Here is a 25,451-nt window from a genome sequence, read left to right as displayed (position 1 = left end):
AGTCTTCCTTGATGTAAGGAGAACCAGGCACTGTTGACTGTATCATTATTATTTTATTAAATCTATATGTTGCCCAATTCCTAACAACTCTGGGTGGCATATGCAACAACTTTGAAAAAAAGCAAAGAACCATACACTTTCAACTCCAGTCTCCTTTTTCTTTATATATAAATGAAATTGTTTGGTTTCTTAGAGATTATTTCCTTCTGCTTCTTTTTAAACAGCACTCATTAGATTTTATGGTGAAGGTAAAAACTCATGATGCAATAAGGCATTTTGTTTATTGCTATTGCAGAACCTGGCACTGATATGGGCTGGGCTGGACTGATTGGCCCAAAGTCACAGTTCCCTACCACATCTTAAGTCTCCCTGCTAATGGTCCCACATCTTTTTTTTTCAAACAAGATTTTTATTGGTTTTACAAAAAATTTCAGGAAAAGGGATAGTGGATAGGGTTACAAATTTTGACAGCTACATTATGCAGGAAATGGCACTCCCCCCAATTCTCATAACTTTCACTTATTAATACATTAAGTTGTTACTACTTAACAATATTTTGACAGCATATTTTAACCTTTTATCTTCAAATAATTTCAATCTATTTTATATCAAACAGAAAAAGTTCTCTGTATTAGCAATTGCATTGTTTTTCTAATTCACTTTTGTGAGCTAAGTTTTCTCGGTGTTGCCTCTTCTCTCTCCACCAGCAAGGCTCCAGCACCTCCCGTGTCCTATATGTCCCGTGTGGTATCATCAGCTTTATCCAGGAGGTCTTTGTTTTTTTCCATGAAGGCCTCAGCCTCCATATTTGTATTAATTCTAACTCTAGTGTCCTATTTCAAGATGGCTATTTCTCTATCCTTGTATTTTAATACAAGGAATCTCATCTCTTGTAGTCTTTCTAAGAAATTTAATGTGGACCTCCCTTGGAACATTGTGTGTTCTGGCATAAGCTAACTCTATAGACCAGGTCAATGTCCCATCCCAGCTGTTGTCTGTCTTTTTTGATATATTCAGCCAATAATTTTGTCATAATTTCCCTCAAATCTTCATCATCAGCCTCAATTACATTTTGAAATCTAAGGAAAAAAGACATCCTTTCAAACTCCATTTTTATCTGATGGTTCTCAATTTCTTGGTTTCCTCTCTGGATCCCCCTCACCTTCCACCTCACCTCAGCCGCCCCCTCCTCCAACTTCCAATCTTTGTGTATTTTGGGCCGTTCGGTTCTGATTTTCTCTGAGCTGTTCGTTCATTTCTTTCAGTTGATTCTTCAATTCCTCCTGCCCCTTTAAAATCTTTTGGAGCATCTGTTGGGTTAGATCCTCCTCAGGGGGCTTGGGCTGCAACAAAGATGTTAGTGTCTGTTGCCCGCTGGGGCTGGACGTTGAAGATGTTGGGGCAGAACCAGCAAAGCCTGGTTTCCCAGGTGGTGGTCTTTTTGGTGCCATTTTGGTAAGAAGAGCTCAGAAATGTCTGTGTCAATACAGGAAGAAAGCGATTGTAAAGGTGGGTAGCTGAGAGAGATCACGAGGCAGGCAGTCCAGACAAATAAAGACCTTTTCTAAAGTTTAAATCCAGGCAATAAAATCCAGGCAATAAAATCCATTGTTCCAAATCCAGAATATAATGTATCAAGAGATATCTCTGAGTGTCACGGAGACAAAGACAAAATGCCAGCAGTTTCTGTGGGTGGAGTCAAATTTCAGAGTACATGAAGACAACGGAAGTGTGCCATCTTGCCTTGCCAGCACCGGGATCAGAAGGCAACAGACCGAAAGTTTTCAAAGTTTTCAAAAAGTCAGATCATCACCTCATTTTCACAATTGCAGTAAAGTAGATCTGCTGCTTGCTATGAGTGTGATTTCATTCCAGAGCTCTCCCCCCTCCTCCTCCTCCGGGGGCAGAGAGCAGTTTAGAGCCGCTTATCCAAGGGGGGGGAATCCCCCTCCCTCCAGTCACACTTCCCAGGAACGGATTGAATGTTTTTAAAAAGCTGGCAATCTTTTTTTTTTCAGTCAAGAAAGGGAACAGGGGGAATTTCCACCTCACCACATTGCAGCTGCAGCCTTCAAATCGTCGATCTTGCCCAGCTGTCTCGACGCGAAAGCGCAAGGAGTCCCTGCACCTCCCCTTTTGCCTCCTGGTGCCTAGGGCAATGCAGGGAGCCCCCGCTAGCCGCTCCCTCAGCAGGGGCCCCTACGAGGCTCCCTGTGCCCCCCGATCAGGGGGGAGCCCACCAAGAGCGCGCGGGGCGAGCAAAGCATGCCCGTCGCGTTCAACAGCCGGAACCGGAAGTCCAATGGTCCCACAGCTTTACCACTCTACAGTATAAATGCTGGCTGCAGAATTTTGGAAGTTGAAGTCCACACAACCTAAAGTTGCTAAGCTTGAGAAATACTGCTCCATATTGTATAAAAACTCTCTTTTTATGACCTTCTAATTCCTTAATTCAGAGTAGAGTCAGGTGACTGAATGGAGCTAGCATTTATTGGCCAGATGCCCTTCATGACACCATGTGGAATTCACAGCTGATATTTTTTCTTTGTGCCCTATCATCAGAGGGGGAAAAAGTCACATTTCAGGTTGCACACATTCAAACTTCTACCAAAGATAGGTGGTTTCACTCACAAATCTCTCTGTCTGCTCCTAGCCACCACTCAAGCAACTAATAATTTCCCTATATACAGACAGAATACTTTTCTCTAAACTCCCAATGAGAAGCATTTGGCTTAAGGGTTAATTTGCCACTTTTACTATTATCACCTTGCCCTTGCTCTTAATCAACTGCAAAAAGATCATACTACCTCTAACGGGAAGAAGATACATCCTCCGTTGATAGAATCGGCATCAAATCAGCATCTCCAGAAAGCCGGGCGTGGAGAGGTAATTGGAATCTGCATGAAGCTGTTCGAAATCAGTTCATTGATTTCAGCTATTTGGAGCACAAGACGGGGATAGAGTGTTGCTATGGGCCTGCGCTTTGAAAAACAAGGTGGCCTCAGGAAATGTGTGACAACTCGTTAAGTATTAAAGTATCAGCACTCTAGTTGCCTCTTACTTTTGACTGCTTTAAAGAGTAATAGAAAGGACCTATGTTTCCATAGATTCCAAAACAGTTTTTCCGAACAATATGGGAAACATGCCCAGCCTTGTTTCTTAATGCATTTGAGACAATCTTGAATCCTGGTGATTGCCTGCTGTTTTTTGGCAAGATTTTTGGATTTGGTTTGCCATTGCCTTGTTCCTAGGGCTGAGTTAGAAAGATTATCAAACATAGTCTTTTCTCTGACTTTCTTTAATAACAACAACAACAAAAAACACCCTGTAACATTTAATTAATTCACTAATTAAGTTACCGGTTTGTATTTCTTAAAAGGAACGAGAAAATACAGAAATATGTCCAGCAGTAATGATTGTAAAGCAGGTTACTGAGGATGTAAAACAAAAACTTAAAAGATTAAAGGCAAGATAAATGAATGTAATTTAGGCATGGTTTAATCTTAAAATATAATTTTAATTTCGTTTCAGAAAGCCAAGAACACCCCAAAGGTAAGAGAGGCATTTTCAAAACTACCCATTAAAATCTTGACAAGTTTGTATGCCTATCTGTGATCATTTTGACTACTTGAAATGGCCCAAAGATGAAAAGTGGGTCAAAATATTTATGTAGGTGAAAACATATAAAAAAATTAGCATTGATCTATGGTTGTCAATAATGTTGTATGTGGGTAGGCTCTCTGCACCAATTTTTAAACTGCACAAAGTCACACAAACTTGTTGTCTTTGAATCTGTTATGAGAAAACTATTGATCAGGTGGGATCCAGTCATTTCTACAACTATCACTCTGGAGTTCTGTTCTTATTGCTTTTCATATGCCTCACTGTTATGTTTCTGGAGCCAAAAAAACTTTAGCTGCTTTGAGAGTGCTAATTTATCAAGAATAATAATTTCTAAAATTTGATATTATTATTTGAATACAAACACAAATGTAAAATGTGCAGATGGCAATAACTATTATAGCACAAGCATTTCCACTTATGAAGCCAAAGAAATTGAATGCTTCTTTGAAGATGGAATATCACTGACAATATACCATGTTTCCCTGAAAATACGCCCTACCCCCAAAATAAGTGACAGTGAAGGGGGTGGGGGTGGCCAGCACAGGAGACTGCCCTTCCTTTCCCCGGTCACATCATGGCTGCTGGGTCCCTTAACTGTGGCCCGCAGATCAGCTGATCCAGCAAGGGCCAAGAGTTCTGTTTCTCCGGCTGCCAGGAGATATTTCCAGCACACTCTTGCTAGCCCCAGCCAAGCAACCTTGCAGCCGAGGGCCTCTCTGTTCCGCAGCTCACCTTGTGCCTATGGAGCAGGCGTCAAGCATGTTTTGCACTCCGCCAGGCCGGTAGCTCGGGTGTTGCTTAGACCGCTGCTATGATGAGGCAGAAAGCCATGCAGCCATCAGAATTCCCCCCCCCCCGGCTCTACCCAGCTGCTGCTGCTTAAGAAAAGGACAAGCAAATGTGGAAGATTGTGGGAAGCACTTGTCTACAATAGAAGCAAAGGCCAGCCTGTCTGTTTCAAGCAATCAAACGTCTGTGTATGTGTGTGTGAGAGAAAGAAAGAGAAATGATGGAGGGCAGTAACAAGAATTGCAAGCAATTCTGTTTGAAAGGGTTTCTTTTCTGCCATTTCTGTTCTCTGCTCCATCCACCTGCCTGCCCACTACACCTGGGCCTGCTGGACACTGTCTATCACAAACCAAATGGCAGGGAGATTTCGGGACAGCACCCTTCTAGCGCCTGCTGCCCTGACAAAAATGAAGATGAAGTAGGCGGGGGCCATGCGGGGCTCCACCAATAGACTCCCCACCCCCACCCCACTCAGATGGGGCCCATACATGAGGTGTGAGTATGTGCTGAGTTTGGCATTTCACCTTCCTGCCTTTTGCAAATTTTTGGCTGCACGCAACAAAAGCAGCAGAAGCCTTTCTTTCTCTCCCCCAAACTATACCAGAAATGAATATTTGTGAGATTCATCATGTTCTGTAGGGAGAACGAGGCAGACAGGAACTGAGGCAGGGCAGGTTGAAGCTAACACAGTATAACACGGCAAAATGTAAGGCAAACCTCAACCCGGCAAACAGCAGCATTTGATAGTTGACAGCCCTTTTTATACTAGAGCTGTCATACGCTGAACCAATAGAATGGCTGCATTTTCCCACCAGCTGGCTGCTCGCGTCTCAAACAATCAGGGGCCAGCAATGATAGTCAATGGTGTCCTAGCCTCGAGGACTTAACATTCCTCTCCTCCCAGTTAGCACATGCCTAGTCAGCCAAATACGCCGGCCAGATCGCCTTAGTTCAGGGGGGGTGGCCAAAGGAGGAGCCACTGGTGGAGAGCCTCTGTCTGCGCTGGACTCATGATCTACTGGCCCCTGTGGCCATCCTCTGCGCACCCAGTCCAAAACTAGGGCCAATATGGGGTCTGCGGCAGAGAGCCTGGCAATATCATGGGCGGATACTGGCATGGCCAACTCTTCAATTAAGAGGACCAAAACTGTAGGAGCAGGGTCCAAAACAGGTGCTGGCAGAGGGCAGCGATTGAGGGCATCAGCGTGCCCCAAGTTTTTTCCTGGCCTATATTGTAGCTGATAATTATATGCCGCTAGAAAGTCTGTCCATCTGGACATTTTCGGAGACAAAATCTGAGGAGTCTGGTGATCCAGACACAAGAGGGGTTTATGGTCGGTCACTAAGTGAAAAAAACGACCATAAACGTAATCGTGAAACCACTTTACCCCCTACAGGAGCTAGGCCCTCCTTATCCAGATGACTGTAATTTCTTTCAGCTGCTGAGAGCGTGCGCAAATAATAGGCAACTGGGGCTTCTGAGCCATTAGGTGGGATGTGACTCAGAATGGCCCCAATGCCATAAGGTGATGCATCGCATGCCAAAGTTAATGGGGGGTGATCACTGTATTGCACTAATAAAGATTTGGATGTAAGGACATCCTTAATTGCCCTAAAGGCTTGGGCTTCCTTAGACCCCCAATACCAGGGCATCTTGGAGTCCAGGAGCCTATGAAGAGGCTCTGCCAAAGATGCCTTATGGCAGTGATGGTGAACCTATGGCACATGTGCCACAGGTGGCACACGCAGCCATTTGTCAGGGCACGCAAGGCGCTGACCTGTTAGCTGGCCAGCGCGCATGCGTACGCTGGCCAGCTGAGTTCACCTATTTTTAAAGCCATTTTTCGCCCTTCCCAAGCTCCAGAGGCTTTATAGGAGCCTGGGGAGGGTGAAAACAGCCTCCCCCGCCCCCCGGATGCCCTCCGGAGGCATCAGGGAAGCCTCCAGATGGTCCCTGAAGCCTTTGGAGCGCTCAAAACAATCCTCCGAGCAAACCGGAAGTGACTTACGGTTTGCTTGGAGGGTAATTTTGAGCGCTCTGAAGGCATCAGGGAAGCCCCCGGACGGTCCCTGAAGCCTTCGGAACGCTTTAAACGACCCTCCGAGCAAACAGGAAGTGACTTCCGGTTTGCTCGGAGGGTCGTTTTGAGCACTCCGAAGGCATCAGGGAAGCCTCCGGACGGTCCCTGAAGCCTTCGGAGTGCTCAAAATGACCCTCCGAGCAAACTGGAAATCACCGTAAATACCCGGGACGCCGGCGCACGCGCAGAGATCTTCGCAGGGGAGGAGTGGCTGTGGTTGATGTAGAAGGAGTGTCCGGTCCGGCGTGCAGGCGGAGCTGTTCCGGAGGCCCCACCCTGGGAGGTGCACCAAGGTTATAAGGTAAGTCCCTGGATCTAAACGTGGTTGGGGAAACGGGCTCGGAGCTAGCTGTGTTGTTGTCGTTGGGCCGGCAGGCGGCATCGCTAGGGCCTGGTCTACTCGGAGTTGGTGGTCTGTCCGGAGACCCATCGTCATTTCGCCGCCGCAGCTGATCTATATGGCGCCGCCACTGTCGTCCGTCGCCGAGTAGGACCCTGTAGGAACAGGGCCCTGTTATGTCCGCAATACTTCCGGGTACCCACTTCGGATCACCCGCGAAGTTCCTTGCAAACACCCTCTCACCCACCAGAAAAGCCCTAGGAGGGGGAAAATCAGGAAGGGGGGAAGAGGAATAAAGAGGGTAAGTATGTAAGTAAGTAAACTTTTATTTATAAACCGCACCCTTTCCTAAACAGGACTCGGGGCGGTGTACAGACATATTAAAAACCATATAGATACAAAATATAAATGTGCATAAATATATAAACATATAAGCATATAAACATATAAACGGAGGAGGTAGAATGTGCTGTACCAAATAAAAATTAAAATACAAGTATAATTAAAATTTCCCTTAAAAATTACACAGTAAGATGTTTGCCAGGAGGTTAAAGATGGGACTATATATCAGTCAAGCCAGCTAATTGGAACAGGTGGGTCTTAAGCTTCTGTCGGAAGGAGCGGAGGTCGTTAGTAGTTCTAATATCGGGGGGGAGGTCATTCCAGAGGGTTGGGCCCATCACAGAGAAGGCTCTACTCCTAGGCGCCGCCCTCTGGCACTGCTTGGCGGATGGCACCTGGAGGAGTCCCTCCCTGTGAGAGCGGATTGGTCGTAAGGATGTGTGAGGTGAGATGCGATCCCGCAGGTAACTAGGTCCCATGCCATGGAGCGCTTTGAAGATAGTAACCAACACCTTGAAACGCACCCGAAAAACCACAGGCAGCCAGTGCAGCTCGCGCAGGAGTGGTGTTATATGGGAGTATCTGGTCCCTCCCATGATGGCCTGCGCGGCCGCATTCTGAACTAGCTGTAGTCTTCGGGTGCATCTCAAGGGGAGCCCCATGTAGAGAGCATTGCAGTAGTCCAGGCGAGACGTCACCAGCGCATGAGTGACTGTGCGTAAGGTGTCCCGATTCAATAGGGGACGCAATTGGCGTACCAGGTGAACCTGGTGGAACGCCCCCCTTGCCACGGCTGCCACATGGTCATCCATCGACAGCCGGGCATCAAGGAGGATGCCCAAATTGTGCGCCCATTCCACGGGGGGCAGTTGTTTGCCCCCTATGGCCAGCGATGGCATCCACTGGTTGAACCGGGGCGCCGGTAGCCACAGCCACTCAGTCTTGGAGGGGTTGAGTCTGAGTCTGTTGTCCCCCATCCAGACCCGGACGGCTTCCAAACACCGGGAGATCATTTCGACGGCCTCGTTGGGGTGGTTTGGGGTGGAAATGTACAGCTGCGTGTCATCAGCGTACAGATGGTATCCAACCCCAAAACCACGGATGATCTCACCCAGCGGCTTCATGTATGTGTTGAACAGGAGGGGCGAGAGGACCGACCCCTGTGGCACCCCACAAGTGAGTGGCCTCAGGGTCGACCTCTGCTCCCCTGCCAACACACACTGCATCCGGTCAGAAAGGTAGGAGCAGAACCACCGCAAAACGGTGCCCCCCACTCCCACCTCCTCCAGCTGGCGCAATAAGATACCATGGTCGATGGTATCGAAAGCCGCCGATAGATCTAATAGGACCAGGATAGAGGAACAACCCCTATCTCTGGCCCTCCAGAGATCATCTACCAACGCGACCAAGGCCGTCTCCGGTCGGAAGCCGGACTGGCGCGGGTCTAGATAGTCAGCTTCCTCCAGGTGACGTGGGAACTGTTGTGCCACCACACTCTCTACAACCTTCGCTAAAAAGGGAAGGTTGGAGACGGGACGATAATTAGCTAGCTCCACCGGATCCAGGAAAGGCCTCTTGAGCAGGGGCCTCACCACCACCTCTTTCAAGGCGGCCGGCAATGACCCCTCCTCAAGTGAAGCATTCACCAGACCCAGGAGCCAGCCTCGTGTAACCTCCCAGGATGCCAGTACAACGATGCCGAAGGGGGAGGTGTCGCAAGCAAGGAGCAGAGGAAGGGACTCATCGTATTGTGCCAGGATGGGTGGGCGCGTGAGGGACTCCTTGACAGCCGCAAGCACATGCGCTTCGCGGCTAGTCCATGTCCAGGTGGAGCTGTCTAAGAGCCTATGGAGAGGCTCCGCCAGGGATGCCTTATGCGGAATAAAGGAGGAGTAGAAGTTGAGGAGGCCAAGGAAGGCCTGCAACTCAACTTTGTTAGACGGAGTGGGGGCAGAGAGAATGGCGTCTATCTTGGAGGGGGAGGGATGGATGCCATGCCGGTCAATGAGAAACCCTAAGAATTCAACGGAGGGAACGCCCAGCTGGCATTTGGAAGGCTTAAGGCGGAGGCTAGCCGCTCGGAAACGTTGCAGGACGGAGCGAAGGACTTTGGCGAGTCCTGATCGATCCTGGGCAGCGATCAGGACATTGTCGAAGTAGGGATCAGGACATCACCGGCTCGGTACACAACATTTCCTTCTTGCCTCCCTTACAGGATTAGCCCTGTAAAGTGGGAAAAAACAAAATGAGATTTCTTCCAACAACCGGTTCTCCGAATTGCTTAAAAAGTTAACAACTGGTTCTCCTGAATAGGTGAGAACCGGCTGAATCCCACCACTGGTCCTCTGCTTAAACGCATAACGTCTGGCTATGTGCGAGAGAGTTGGAGAGTAATTATTTTTAAATTTCTCCAAAAGAGTGTCCCAAGGCATCGAATGGATGGATTGAGGGGCTGCTAAATCCCTGGCTGTTCCAAACATCTCGTGGTCACATGCTCTGAGAAAATATCCTCTTTTATGGCCACTGGACAAACCAGTGAAGTTGTTTGCTTCCAGGAAGCACTTGAAGCGCTCGAGGTAGGCGTCCCATGTTTCAGTGGCCAGGCTGAATGCCGTGAATGCTGGCAGATTAGCCATCCTTAGAAGGACGGAACTTGAGGAATTAGCCTTGGAGCGACTTCTTGTCGCCTGTGACTTGAGGCAGCTCTTATTAGTGACTTCACTTTTTCTTTACCTCAGTCCTAATCCCATCCTTCGTTGCCAGTGTTCTGTAGGGAGAATGAGGCAGACAGGAAGTGAGGCAAGGCAGGTTGAAGCTAACACAACCTCTATTAACAGTATAACATGGCAAAATGTAAGGCAAACCTCGACCCGGCCAACAGCAGCATTTGACAGCTGACAGCCCTTTTGTATACTAGAGCTGTCAGACGCTGAACCAATAGAATGGCATTCTCCCGCCAGCTGGTTGCTTGCATCTCAACCAATCAGGGGCCGGCAATGCTAGTCAATGGCGTCGTAGCCTCGAGGACTTAGCACATCATACCGCTGCCACAGCCTCTTGAAGCAGGACACTGCAAGGCTTGCTGTGGTTTTGCGTACATGAATGACAGCACTGCTGCAAGCTTCAGCATACTGGCATGGTTGGCATCCTGCCACTCACTAATATGGGGTGGGGGTGGGGAGTTCATTGGAGGAGCCCCGCGTGGCCCCCGCCTGCTTCAGTTTTATTTTTGCCAGGGCAGAAAGTGCTAGAAGGGCGCTGTCCTGAAGCCTCCACTGTGTGATATGGGGCAGACAATGTCCGGCAGGCCCAGGTGCAGTGGAGAGGCAGATGGATGGAGCGGAGAAGAGAATGGCCTCCCTCCATTATTTCTCTTTCTCACTCTCATTCTCTCTCATACACACACAGACATGTGATTGCTGGAAAGGGACAGGCTGGGCTTTGCTTCTATCGTAAGCATGTGCTTCCCACAATCTTCCACAATTCCCTGTCCTTTTCTCAAGCAGCAGCAGGGAAGAGGTGGGGTGGGGGAGCTGATTCCAATGGGCCAAATGGCTTTGTGCAAAATGTGCTCACCACCTGCTCCATAGGCACAAAGTGAGCTGCGGAACAGAAGGGCCCTTGGCTGCAAGGTTGCCTGGCGCAAGGCTGCGGCTAGCAAGAGTGCGCTGGAAATATCTCCAGGCACCTGGAGAGACAGAACTCCTGGCCCTCACTGGATCAGCTGATCTGTGGGTCATGGTTCAGGGGCCCAGCAGCCATGAAATGACTGTGCTCGCCGCCTCCTGCACCTAAAAAAAGAGACCTCCCCAGAAATAAGCCCAAGTGCTTATTTTCAAGCCTAAAAGAAAATAAGACCCAGTCTTATTTTTGAGGAAACACGGGTATGCACACAGACACACAAAAGTATTGTTTTTATGCAGGTGTAAAAATGGATCAATACAGTAATCAAAGAAACATAGAACAGTGTTTTTTTCAATCCAGGTATAGTTCTAGCTTTGTTCCTTTTGCTATACAGCTGTATGGTTCCTTAATAATTTAAAGCTACTGATCAAAAGAATTAAAATCCAATTCGACCAAGACATTTGCAATATTTTAACAGTAACCATTTCCCCTATTTGCATTTAGGAGCACAGAGAGAACAAGCCCCTCATGCATTCTCGAGAACATAAGGAGTGGAAGCTTATGTAGCTTATTGGAAATGAATGAAGGACATACAGGGGCACCCCTTAATAGCTGCACTTGGCATCAGTTAAAACAACTAGGCTAGTATTTGATCACACCCTAAAAGTAGACATGAGTGTGACTGTGAATTGTATTTTCTTTCCCTGACACCCCTTGACAGCTAGGGATTTGCAGCAGTCCCAACAAGAATGTGAACTGCCTGCTTTGACTTGAAAACAAAGCCCCATAAAAGGGCAGCATTTTACAAGTTAGCACTTGGCATTCAGTTGGTTTTTCAGGGAGCAGGGGCCTTTTAAATGATCAACTCCTTCATTCCAGTTTTGCAGGCTAAACATGACAGCACCTTTTTCCTTGATGCCAGTGTTGATCTGTTTCTCCAGACTATTAGAATTATGTTTTGCTTTTCTTTGAAATTCTGAATATGCACAATTCCATTTGAAAACCATTTCCTCCAAAGACATCTTTTACACGTTGCTTTAAAAAAGCCCCACCAACAAACTTCACTCAGGGAAAAGCAATGGGATTTTGCCCTTACTAATTCACATTAACCACGCACTTCAAAACATGGATCTCATCTTGAGACATCACAAAAACAAAACAAGACAAGACATCTCTAGGGATAGAGAGAATATGGAGAGAATACAGGGAAACCGTTTGTATTTCAAAAGGAATTTACTTAAGAATATTTCTGAGCTTGGAAGTACTAAGGTCATAGAAGCAGGGGTGCGATTCAGCCGGTTTTGACCTGTTCAGGTGAACCGGTAGTGTTCTTTAGCTCAACTGATTCATGTGACTCAGTGGATTGCTGCGTGTCAGATGTTTCTCTTACTGGCGCTGACATAGAAGATAAGTTTTTAAGCTTAAAATGGGTGGTTTTTTAATGCTGCACATGTGCGCAAAGCACATCTTAGGTGCATGTGTGTGCAAAGCGCACATGCGTGCACTCATCAAACCAGTCGTTAAACCAATTGTATCCCACCACTGCACAGAAGCCAATTTTCTTGGCAAGCCTGACAATATTGAGACTTTGCCATTAACGCCTGTTAACTGGAGATATCAGGGCCATCCAATTCCCACTAAATCCTCTTCTTTCCCATCCTAGGAAAGCCACAAGGCACTGAAAACACTTTGAAGCAGCAAAGCAGCTTTTCTTGCCGGTGAAATGTATAATTGCTCTCATATGAAATAAAGTTCAATGCTATTCATGTTTTGGTTTTCATCCCTCTAAAGATGTTTTAGTTGATTTGTGAAGTTTTGATAATCGACTAATTAGTTTTTCATGTATTCATTTCCTAGTAAAACAACATAGCAAAAGAAAGAGGGACAGGAACATTTAAATTGAGATGTTGCAATAGAAATAAGCATTTCTTCCTATATGACGAAGTAGTAGCCAATGTACTTATTTATTAATTAGATGTATAGCTTATATTTCCTTTCTGAATTGCAGTAATGCTTCCTCCACTCCTCCCTCCATTTCTAACAATCTTGTGAGGTTGTCTGGGAGAGAATTACTGGTTTAAAATTACTTACTTAAGTTTTAATTGTAAGCGTGGACTCGAACATGGATTTTCTCTGGCCTAGTCTAGTCCTGCAACCACTACATAACCTTGCTTCTCATTAGGATGAGTAAAACTAATCTGGCATATCTGCTGTCCTATTTACTAGTGTGCCCTCTTCTATAAAGTTTGTCCCATTTGAAATAACAGATTACTGTGCCATTCCTTAAATTCATGATTAACTCTTATTGGAGGACAATTCTATTCATGTCTGGTTAAAATAATTCTGTTTAATAGAAGTAACAAAATATAATTTACCTCATGCATTCTATGATACAAAAGATTGATAATACCTTCTGATCACATTTAGGATTTAAGTTATAAATTATAACTTCCTATAGGTAAATTCCAGATGGATTATTTATGCTGCTGGAGAAGAATCTTTTCTTCTGCTTGATTTTTTTAAAAAAATTAGTTTGCATTAACAGTGCTCTTGTTTTGACTTTTCTCAGAATGTTTAGAAAAGGAACAATTTTATTTGCTTAACACTATGCAGAGAAAGATAACAATGGAAAATAAAAAGAGCCATTTTGGGGTAGTGGTTAAGGTGCTAGCCAAGAACCTAGAGACTGTGAGTTCTAGTCCCGCTTTAGGCAGGAAAGCCACATGGGTGAATTTTGGCCAGTCCCTTTCTCTCAGCTCAACCAACCTCACAAGGTTGTTGTTGTAGGGAAAATAAGATGAGGAAGGAATATTGTGTATGTTCCCTGCCTTGAATTATTTATAAAGAATATGAATGGTGGGATAAAAAAAATTGAAATAGAAACTAAGCACCTCTTTTGGGAATATTGTTTTCCAAATGAACTTTCCTTTGGTATCTTCTAGATCAATTATGATTTACAAAATGTTACATATTGGATACAATCCATAGTAATTCTTGAAATGGACGGTTAGAATCTTTCCTTTCCTTCCCTCCCCTCCTCTTTCCCTTCCCCTGCTCTCCCCCTGCTCTCCCCCTGCTCTCCCCTCCCCTTTCCTAGATCATTCTAAATGGAACCTCTCTACAGCTACTAAGATCCTACAGATGAACCAATGTAGAATTATAAACAAGGAAAAGTAGAGGCAAAATCTAGAATACACATGGTGAACTTTTCTATACAGACCTTTGACTATTGCTTCCATGTAAATTTGCATAATTAATGCTTTTGCTTTTTTTTAAAAAAAAATCATTGAGTAACATGGTAAGCAACAATAACTATGGATTGGAACTGATCCAAAAATTGAAAGAGCTCTTGACACTGGAGTTTTTCAAGATGCTCCAATCCCATACTTGTTCTTTTGTATGCTAGGTTGCCTACCATTATGTTTATGTAATTCTGACAGTGTTCTTAATGACACACTAACAGATTGTAAAACACGCTGCTGGCATTTACTTGTTTTTTTATATTTTTAAAACAATGTCCTTCATGTAACAGTAGTTAAGCGCGGCAGAAGGACATCATTAGAGCCATGGTTAAACTGTAATTTACACCATTAGGAAGGCAGGAGCAATTTTTATTGCCTGGCAATTTTCTTGCTGAAATATTTGGACCATATGGCTCAATTTGTGTAATAACCTTAATTTCAGCACCCTTCAGGTCTGCATTCATCTCCTACGGAATGGTAAAATGCGGTTTAGCAAAAAAGGCAACTGTCTATACTTAGAGAGTTGAGATTAATAACATGTCACGTCCTGTTTTTGGTGAAGGAATTCGAACAGCCGCCAGATGGTATCTCTGCAAATAACTGTCAGGGGTCTTGATCTAATCAATACAACGTATTAATACATCTCCCTTCACTCTTCCTCAAGGGGCTAGTGCTCAACATCTGGAAAGATTGGGGGGATCGCCAAGTAGAAGGCTGAGTCTTTTCAGAATCAAACTGAGCCCAATTAATTTTTCATGTATACTTGATAACTATTTCATAATGAGATATGTGTCTTGACGGATTTAGGGCTGGCAGTATGGGCTGCACGGGTTTCCTATCCCCATTCAGTCCACTTACAGAAACCAACCCATTAATCAAGCTATCTGGCATAAAACTGAAATCTCAGCTCAGCAAGAGATCAATAACTATCCTTACACGCACACACTCACACAGAGAGAGAATGGAGGAGGAGGGGTGTGTGTGAAGGAAAAACACACTTGTAGGCAAAGTTATCAGCCATGACTTTAGTAATTGTTGTAGCAAAAAATAAACCTTGCAAGCTGTAATTGCTGAATAGGAACAATACACAGGAAAATTCATTACGTGGTTCCTGTCAAAAACCACCTTTTAGTCTTTTAAATATATAATGTAATGTGACTTTTTAGAAACACAAGGCACCTGGCTGATGTTCAGTGAGATTATTTTAATTGCCATGACTAACTTTTATACAATCCAGCTGATTTAGACAGCCATTTTCAAACAGCTGTGACAATTGCCAAATAGAAGATGATGCCCATAACAAATAGCTAGACAGGAAGAGATCCACGCAAGGTTTGATTTGCTTAGGGGGGGGGGAAATAGCTCCCCACAGCCGGGAAGCAGAGGAAACAGAAGTTGCTATGTAGAACAAGACCACTGATACAATAATAACAATATAAAGAGTGGGAGTGGTCAATAAGGATGTGATTTTCCAGTCCGAATGATTTTGAACCAGAATTCGCGCTCCATGTCTTACTGTGCCAATGCGGTATTCATCCAAATGCGCCCAGGAAGAGCTAGATTTAAAACACCATGAGAAATACAGAAGATTCTAATGAAGACGTTGCCACCGTTTTATCTAGAGGGCAATTGTTGCAACAGGGCAGTCCCAACAAGGGGCAGTGACAGTGATTCATGTCCTCATCACCTCGTGCTTCCATGCTTAGGCTTACTGCAATGAGCTTCACATGAGGCTGCCTCTGAAAATGACTTGAAAGGGGTGGGCAAGGAGAAGCACCCCTCGTAAGTGACATCAAGTTGGCCATACCCACCCAGCCAGTCATTAGGGCAGAGAACCAGTTGTTAACACATTTGCAGCCCCACCACTGGTCACAGTAGAGAAATATTTTTTATGTAACTAAAGAATGAAGAATTATTGCCAAGACCACTAATTTAGAAATAGTGGCAACTGATACACAAGGGATAACTGTGCAAATATATATTTTGGCCACTACCTCAACCCGAGAACCCAGAAATAGTTTGTGGTCAAGGAACACTTACTATCTGCAAGATATACCACTACCAAGCTATTAAAATTATCAGATCCAGTAACAATAGAATCTTGTATACTGAATCTTTTATTTCTTTTGAAAGATGTAATGTAACAATAGTCAAAAAGAATTCTTTTTGATAACTTTGTATCTTAAAATTGAATTCAAATAGTATGAATAATCTGGGAAGCATGTGTAGGAAGGGAAAATTTCATATGATCAAGAAAATAAATGCCTATCTATATAAGAATTTGTTTTCCATACCATTAGTCAAGTTAAAATAAAATAAAATAAAATAAACAGAAATTTTATCCATTTAAACCTTGCAGTATTGTTGTAATATTATTCTAGGCTTCAGGAGTTCACAGTTGTTTGGCCCAATCCAGTCTGGGAACACTGGAGAAGTTATCACCCATCAAGGTAATTACTTTCAAGTTGAAATAATTACTCCATCAATGTTAATGGTCTTTCAACTTCAATAAAGCACTCACCTGCCGATAATCACCGCTAACCTCTTGCTCTTTTGCAATTCCCTCTCTATTTAGCTAGTTATATTGCAGCCGTTAGAGTGGTCACTTGTCCTGAACAGCTGCTGAATTTCACTTTGCTTGGCTGTGAACCATAAAAATATTAGTCATCTGTGTATGATTTCCTCAGAACCCAGAAGCCCTTGCAGAGCGAAGGATACAATATTCTAACTTGAAGAGGGCATGTCTGGGGCAGCCATCTTGTTTCTGCTAGTAGCTATTTTCTCTGATAACAGCACAGCAATTCAATTAACATCTGTCCCCTTGCTGCCACTTGCAGCTTTTGGTGTTTGCTAAGTGACACATGGCCTAAATTAGTGCTATACAGTTCTGAAGCAGAATATTAATGTGTGTTCAAAACCATTTCCATAACTTTGTTGTAAAATAGGCTATTGCACAATATGCACAGTCCAGTTTCCTATTTTTAGTATCTGATTGGTGATAACATAGATACATGTATCAATCATCATTTAAACTGCCATAAGGATATTATAAGTTAATAAAGATGATAATAAATTCATTACACAGAATAACAGAGTTGGAAGGGACCTTGGGGGGTCTTCTCGTCCAACCCCCTGCTTAGGCAGGAAATCCTACATCACAATATGTCAGATGTTATATTACATCTGTGCTTTCTATATATATATATTTACTGAAAAGTAAGCATCATTGAGTACAAGAGCGTTTACTTTAAACAAATATGCCAAAGGTCACACTGTTCACCCAAACTATCTACTTATTGGCTGCAGAAAGAGCATTTCATTCTATGTGATGATTGTGCAAGAGAGATATAGAGGGATCTATATGAACTAATGAAGTAAGAGAAATGAATGAAAATATATTGCATAAAGCAAGGGAGGAAAAGAGAGCTTATACCAACTCAACAAATAGAGGAAAATGGGAAATCTCTCTGCAAGGCAGGGGTGGGATTCAGCTGGTTCGGACTGGTTCGGGCGAACCGGATATTAATTTTAATCTGGTTTGCCGAAACGGTAGTTACAAGGACTGGCTCACCCCGCCCACCCCACCCCGCCTCTCCCAGGAGTCTCCATGTGGCCCGTTCATCATGCCAGGTAAGTGCAGGGACTGTGCAGAGGCTCTGGGAGGATAAAAACGGGCCTACTGGAAGTACTGGAAGACCAAAAACGGGCCTATTTCCGGCCTCTGGAGAGCCTCTGGAGCCGAGGGAAGGCCATTTTTGTCCTCCAAAGGCTCGAGGAATGCCTCTGGAGCCTGGGGAGGAGGAAAATGCCGCCATGGTACAGGAAGCCATCTAGGCCACACCCCAATGGCTACGCCCAACCAACAACTGGGAGAGAACCGGTTGCTACATTTTTTCAATCCCACCGTTGCTGCAAGGCACTTCTTGCTGAAACCGTCTAAATGACAGTGAATTGGAACTGTACATAGATGAGTTTTTCCACAGACACTTTATTATCACAGGCACTTTATTCAATTCTTCTGAGAGAGGATCCGTTATACCAGTGATATGAACATGCCAGAAAACTGATGACATCTAAGAGTTTTTGGTTCACCAAGGAGAAGACTGGTTGAATAAGCTGTTGTGTAGCCTGCATCCCTAATTACAGTATCTCTTTTACACAGTGACACTTATACAAAACTCTATTCTCTAAAATTCATTGTATTTCATAATAATACCAGATTACACACTATATTAATGCCTCTACTACCTTTTTACGACCGTGTAATCCCTTTTACCCGGGTGGAATTGGGGCAACTGAATGGAGCTGAGCATTTACTGGCTGGATGCCCTTCCTGATGCCTACATGGAATTCACAGCAGGTATTTTTCCCTTTGTGCCCTAGGAGAGAAACATCTGCCGCTATCTAGGATTGAACTCTCAACCTTTCAAGTGGGAGGCAAGCATTTTCACCACTATGTCACCCTGCTGCTCTATATTAATTTTAATGCTAATTAATAACTGAATAAAATTGATATTAATGTTACTATTTTGCATAATATGTGCATAATATAGAATTCTGTATAACACATCAGAAACTTGATTGAGCTGGGCAGCTATAGAAATTGAATACATAAATAAATATTGTTGAAAGCAAAACACATAAGAATTGAGTATAATCCATTTTTCCTATAACCAAAGGTTTGCATAAAACAGATTCTACCATTTTGCCCCAAATTCAGGTGCTACAACAGGAACAAAATTTAATTTATTAAATGAAGAGTGGAAAGGAAGAGAAAAACTACTCCCGTGGCTTTTTCTGTACGTTTAAGTCTTGCAAATTCATCATAAGAACATTTATTGGTAATATATCTACTTTTTATACTTTTGAATTTTTTAAATGTGTTACAATTTTCTATTTTACACAATGGAAAGTAAGAAGACCCATGAGACCTTACCTGGGTGTTTTTCATTGGTTTTGTTTGTTTTTGAATACAATACAAAAATATAATTTTGTTTTTTTTCTGTTTTCTATTTTTCTCTAATTTTTTTCTTTTCTTGCACTTTTTTCTTTTTCTTTTTCTGTAACCTTTCTTATTGTCTCTTTGTGTTAACAAATATCTAGAAAAATATCTGATAATTAAACTGGACTTAAATTACTGTATATGTCTGTCTGTCTGTTTGTCTGTGTGCAAAGTGCATTGTCAGAGCTTTAGTGCACTGTTTGGGAAGTTAATTTGAAAACGTTTTCATCTTCTTTTTCATATAGAAAACTTCAAGTGTAATCAGGCAAATTAAAATTTTACAAATCAAACTTGACACATAACCTTCTTTGATCAATGAATGGTACATTCTGCCTACTGCCTACTCTTGTGGGCTATCTTGGAATTGTTGTTTAAAGAATTTTTAAATTTGAGACTGTAGGATAGTATACTTCATATCAACAAAAGAATTAGTAAATTTAGTACATGATGTTAATAAAGATTATTTGAAACTTATGTGCCACCATATAGATACGTCCTAGTGGTCAGTAGCTATTATATCTGTACCACTAAATGTTTGTCAGCAATTTATAGAAAGTTCTATAGAACAATAATATAACTACAAATTATGATTTTATTTAGCTTTTGTAGAATTGAACAAATATGCAACTTTGTTCAAATATGTTTCAAGTAATTAGTACTTAATTTAAATTTCAAATAAAATGAAAGTAAGTCTGGAATTTTTGAAAGATTACAAAAAGATATAATCATCAATATCTTTTATAGGAAACCTTCTTGTATCTATGGATAATACTTCACTTTTGGCAAGAACCACGGGCAGTGAATAAAATGAGTGGAATGGAATTATATATATGTGGAAAGGTCTACAATTTTCTGTTCTTGGGAAAGATTGATGGAGAGGCATATTCTTTGATTTTTTAAAAAAAAACTCTTCTAACCTATTTTACAGTTTAAATCTCTTTTTAAATGTAATTCTTCAAAAATCTTGAAAATGGCACAGCTTGAAGTTCACTAGAAGAATTTGAGAGGGTTCTCAAGTTGCAAAAATATTCAGGAATCATAGGTTAGCCATCAATTCTCATAGCATATGGATGAAAATGCTGCTATGGACATAACTAAGTACCAGTAGCAATCTCATATTAGCACTAAACTCACTTAAAAGAAAATCAAAGCTTTTTTTAGAGATGCATTCTTGGACAAAATACCCAAAGCATTTCAGGAAAGTTTTGAGCATTTTGATATGATTAATAATATTTCTAAAATATTTTTTATATATTTTTATTCATTTTTATCACTAATAAAATGCAAAAGATTTGAGTCAAGATCCTAGCCACTGAATTTATATGTGTATTAGAACTGCCTTTTTTATATATTTCTATTCCATTCAGGGGATAGAAGCTATTGAACACTGACCATGAACTTTAGCATGACAAATGTAGGATAGATTATCTCCCTTTCAACTCTAGGAGAGACAAAACCTACAGGAGAAAGCACATATGTATCCTATTGTGCACAATGGCCTGTGGTGAGAAGATACACGCTAATATTTCCACTTCTTGTTTTCAATAAAGGAATGCAGCCAATGTGCCCCACTCTATGCTCGGTACAATAAGAAATTGCTTTAACACAACTGAAATCAAACAAACATGTCATGGAAATGTCTTCTTCTGAACAGGGAAATTGTAGAAGAACATTGACATAAAATTATAAAACAATGGAAACCTATAGAAAATATGTAGCAATGTTATTTTAAACCTAGCTGACCAATATTTTTGACATCTTTCTCCTTTTAAGGTACTCCAAAGTAATGTTTCTTCAGTGCCAATTATTCTAAAGAAATGGATTTTGACATTTTATTGAATTATTTTAAAAGTCATTTTGATGCATATTATTATCCACAAATAAAATCATCTTTGATATTTTCTTGTTAAGGTTGGTGGGCGTGATATGGAAGACAGTTCAGTGAATGATTAGAGAGACAAATTATGGACTCCAGTGTGTTTAAATCAGTGCTTTGAATTAAGATGCAGTGGGAAGCTAAGAAATAACTTTTGTTTGAGGGCCTGAGCTTTCTGTCTACTTCATCTTTGAACCCAAATAATAAATTGTGATCTGTTTCTAGAATCTTTTTTCTTTATTTATATTTTAGCATATTTCCCATAATGCATAAAAGTGCACTTTTATGCATTATAGTGTGTAACTTTAAAGTTATACCACTATACCTTGTCCTCAGTACAGCCATTTAACATTTGAAGTCCCTATCCACCCATCCTGTCACTTTGCATTGGTATACTGGTGAATTGCCAAGGAATGTTAAGTACAGCCATGGAATCTATTAAGAGAAGGTAGGCATTTGCGGATGATGGAGTATCTCAAGATATGCTGACACTTTAAGGTTTATCATCTGGAAACAAGATAAATCCACAAGTAAGCAATGAGGTAGACATAATCACCTATTAATAATAAACGTTTACAAAAACAGATATATTCCATCCCATCAGCAACAAGAACTGATGTCAATTATGTCTTGGATTCTCCTCCCAATTGACACAAAAACAGATTGGAAGAAGAAGCAAGATAAATATTCCAGACAAATCCCACCCTTTGCATTAGAAACATTAACAGTTACTGAAAGCATTATAGCATGACCCACCATTTAACTGTAATATTTGATAATGTTGAGAGATCAAGCAAAATTTAATGCAGATAGTAAGACTCAATAAGAAATTGGGGAACAAATAAAATATCCTATGATTTCTTGATTCAGTAAAAATAAATGAGCCATCTCTACATTATCCCTAACTAAAGAAACAGATACAATGGTACCTTGGTACTTGTTAATTGATTGAATATCAAAAATGATGAGTACAAAACAAATTATTCCCTTAACAAATAATGCAGTAAGTTACAGAGTAGTTGACACTGACAAGCTCTAGCTTGTGTGTTGAGTACAAGCAAACAATGAGTACTGGGACAAAATTTTCATGTCAAATGTGTTGAGTGCCAAATTCAATGAGTTTCAAAGCAGTTGAATATCAAGGTACTACTATAACTACAATACTTTTAAAATATAAATTCAAATAAGAGATTAAGAATGGAGAATGGATTACAAGAACAGTTTAAAATTAAGTACACCAGTACAGAATTCCCCAACCTTTTTGGATTGGCAGCCCAAAGGGGGAGGAAGGGAAAAAGTGGAGATAGTTTTGTGGGAGGGACAGGAATGTTTGCATGCATGTGCATGGAAGCACCTGTTGCTCATGTGAATAGGGCTACGAGTGCCCACAATGCTGACACGAGTAAGGCCCTGAACACCTGCAACATTTGTGAGAAATGCTCACATAAGTAAGGTTTGAAGTGCCCACGCTGCTTGCACAAGTGGGGCCCTGAGTCCATGCCACTTGTGTGAGTGAGGCTGTATACACCCACCAGCTGGCCACTCACACCACTCAGTTGTGAATAGGTTGGGGATCACAGGTTGGGGACCACTGCACTAGTAGACATTTATGGTTAATTAGTATTTCTAACATTTCCTTCAAACACATTTTAGAGTGCAGTGAAGTTCTTACGAAGTTAGCATTTGGAATAAAAAAGTAATAAAAAGAAAAATGAATGCTAAATAATAGAGTACATCTATCAGAAGGAATGTTTACATATGGCAAATTATATGAGGAGATGATTAGACCTAGAATATGTCACAAACATTTTCTCAAGGTTTTTTTAAAAGAGCAAACATGTACAGCACAAACTTCAGTAGTCTTCCAACACATTAGTTTAGAAAACTAAGCCGCGACTAGCAAAAAATGTAAAATCTGAAATGCATTGAGAAGTCTATTAATTAAAATAGTTAATATGTATACACTTGTGCTCTAAAAATAGCTGTATCTTTTTATGGCTAAGACACTGAGCTCGTAGATTAGAAAAGTCGGTAGTATCAACAATTATGTAGTATCAAAATTACAGTCAGCTACATTAAGCACTTCCACTTGCTAGTAGACAAAATCCTTACCCAAGAATCTCCTCTTTGTTATTTTATTCCCTACTGCCCATCAATATTCTATTCTTTTCTGTCCTCACCAATGTGGCACATAAAATGTAAGATCTGCCAAACATTATTGTCACAGACTCCACTTCTGAGGTAATAATATCTATTCAGCTCCAGATTACTGCGTTATTAAGCTTTGCAACTTACAGTATATGAGTATCGTGTAAAAGCTCTTTCTTTCTGTAGTAGTTGAATTATTTCTGATTCTGAAGAGTTATGAGGCAAATCTCCCTAATTACCAAACATAAATCATTGATGTCAAGCTAATGTTAATTTTACTATCATGCTTAAACCAGCATGCACTATAAATGTGCATAGATAAAATTATATTTCAAGGGTTGAAAAATATCTGATTTTGGTAGGACTCTCTTCATTCTAGACATTCAAAGCTTAAGGCACCAATCCAGACTTACGTTTAGTGGAATTTACCTATGAGTAAACATGCTTCTCCCTGGGATGGCCCATTCGTAATGACAATGTTTAACTAAGTTTCTTTTGAATGGCTTATCACTTTTGCTCAATTAAGATATATAAATAGGAAAATCACATACTGCAAAGCCAAGGTTAGCCTCTAGCATCAAAATGCTTCTGAGACCCTCACAGATCATGCCGGAATTCTTATAAAATACAAATGGAGAGTTAATATAGGAAATTAATAGCATGTCTATTTGTCAATAAAAAATAAAAACTGGGAAGGTAGGAAATATCCTGAAAAAGGACAGGGTGGATATTGGCTGAATGGAGAGCAGCCTTATTGACTTGCCTTCTGAAAGATGGGTGATTTGGGACAGAACAAGCCATCATAATCACAGTTTTTTTTAAAGGCAAGCCCACTTCTTCAAGTCATTTCACCAGAAATATGCCTATTGGCTCAGGAAGATTGTCCACCCATATGATAGCCATTATCACCTATACTACTCATACTTCAGTTAAAGGGACCATACTTGAACAATGCCAAGCAATTGGCTAGATAGGGAGGTTAAAAATATCCCTGATGAAAGTAATGGTAAATCATGCATGTATTATTGCCAATATAAGTCTATGTATACAGTCACTAAGGGACACAGTGGCTCAGTGGCTAAGACACTGAGCTCGTAGATCAGAAAAGTCAGCAGTTTGGCGGTTCAAATCCCTAGCGCTGTGTAATGGAGTGAGCTCCCATTGCATGTCCCAGCTTCTGCCAACTTAGCAGCTTGAAAGCATGTAAAAAAATGCAAGTAGAAAAATAGGAACTACCTTTGGTGGGAAGTTAACAGTGTTCCATGTGCCTTCAGTGTTTAGTCATGCCAGCCACATGACCACAGAGACGTCTTCGGACAGTGCTGGCTCTTCGGCTTTGAAAGGGAGATGAGAACCACCCCCTAGAGTCAGAAACAACTAGCACATATGTGCGAGGGGAACCTTTACCTTTATACAGTCACTCGGAATCAAGTTCAGCTCAAAGATATTGCTCTTTTTATTTTTGGTCAACTCTTCTATCTCAAAATGGAAAAGTTAGATGTGAAAGGCAATAAGGATAGGGCTACTGCATACCTTGCACTGGGCCATTTCAAAAGCTGTAGTCCAAAACATTTGGTGCACAACAAATAGGGAAATGTATGCTAGCAATAGTGACTGATTAAGCTTATGAAAAGTATCAAATCACCAGGGAAACAAAATCTTTACTAAATTGTTCTTTCATCTCTTCTATGTAGGAGGAATCTCTTTTTTAAATTGATGCCTACATCAGCTTGAGATAAAGGAAGCTTGCTTTTGACACCAGCATTATATTTTTCCCCTCAGATATACATTCTATGATTTTCTGAAATTCACAGAGTTAAACTGCTGAGATATGTTTAAATAAACAGGTCTTTTGAAATACATGTACAAATCCTAAGAGAGGACCAAAAACTGACATACCATTTCTGAATGCTTAAACTGAATCCAACGTTGTGTCACACATTGATTGATTAATTTAGTACTTACTGGAACTGTTAGCGCAGTAACATCCTGAGTGTTAATTGTTGGGTCATTCTGTCTCTCTTGATAGACAACGTGATACTGAGAAATAGCACCATTAGCAGAAGTTGGGCTGGTCCAATTTAGGAACAGAGAATGAGCGCTGATCGCTTGTGCTGAGGGAGCTTTCAAGCCTGTTGGTGGAGCTTCTAGGGTCTGTGTTGAAGACCATGAACTATTCACAGAACCTTTGGAATTCTGAGCCTTGACACGGTATTCATACTCTGTAAATGGCAGAAGAGCATCTGTAGCATCAATAAATTCTAAAGGGCCTTCAGACCAGATGAACACAAGCCTTTCCTCTTTAGTCTCCATAGGACGTCTGGAAAACGGACCAAAAAGATTGGATGGTTATTGGCAAGTTCAAATATGATAATGGGATCTT

At 41.8% G+C, this 25,451-nt stretch overlaps 1 protein-coding gene across 1 annotated transcript in view; it reads right to left on the bottom strand.

Annotated features, from left to right (window-relative positions):
- Nucleotides 1-25,451, bottom strand: part of USH2A (usherin) — a 507,951-nt gene that overhangs the window by 45,618 nt on the left and 436,882 nt on the right. The window contains exon 63 of the mRNA XM_081943929.1: nt 25,034-25,388. Coding sequence (XP_081800055.1) covers nt 25,034-25,388 — 355 coding nt within the window. The remainder of the gene's footprint in view (nt 1-25,033; nt 25,389-25,451) is intronic.

Source organism: Natrix helvetica (genome assembly GCF_964273705.1).
Source record: "Natrix helvetica genome assembly, chromosome: 2".
In the NCBI taxonomy this organism is placed as follows: Eukaryota; Metazoa; Chordata; class Lepidosauria; order Squamata; family Natricidae; genus Natrix; species Natrix helvetica.
The sequence above is the reverse complement of the archived record's forward strand: the minus strand, read 5'-3'. Positions and strand labels throughout refer to the sequence as shown.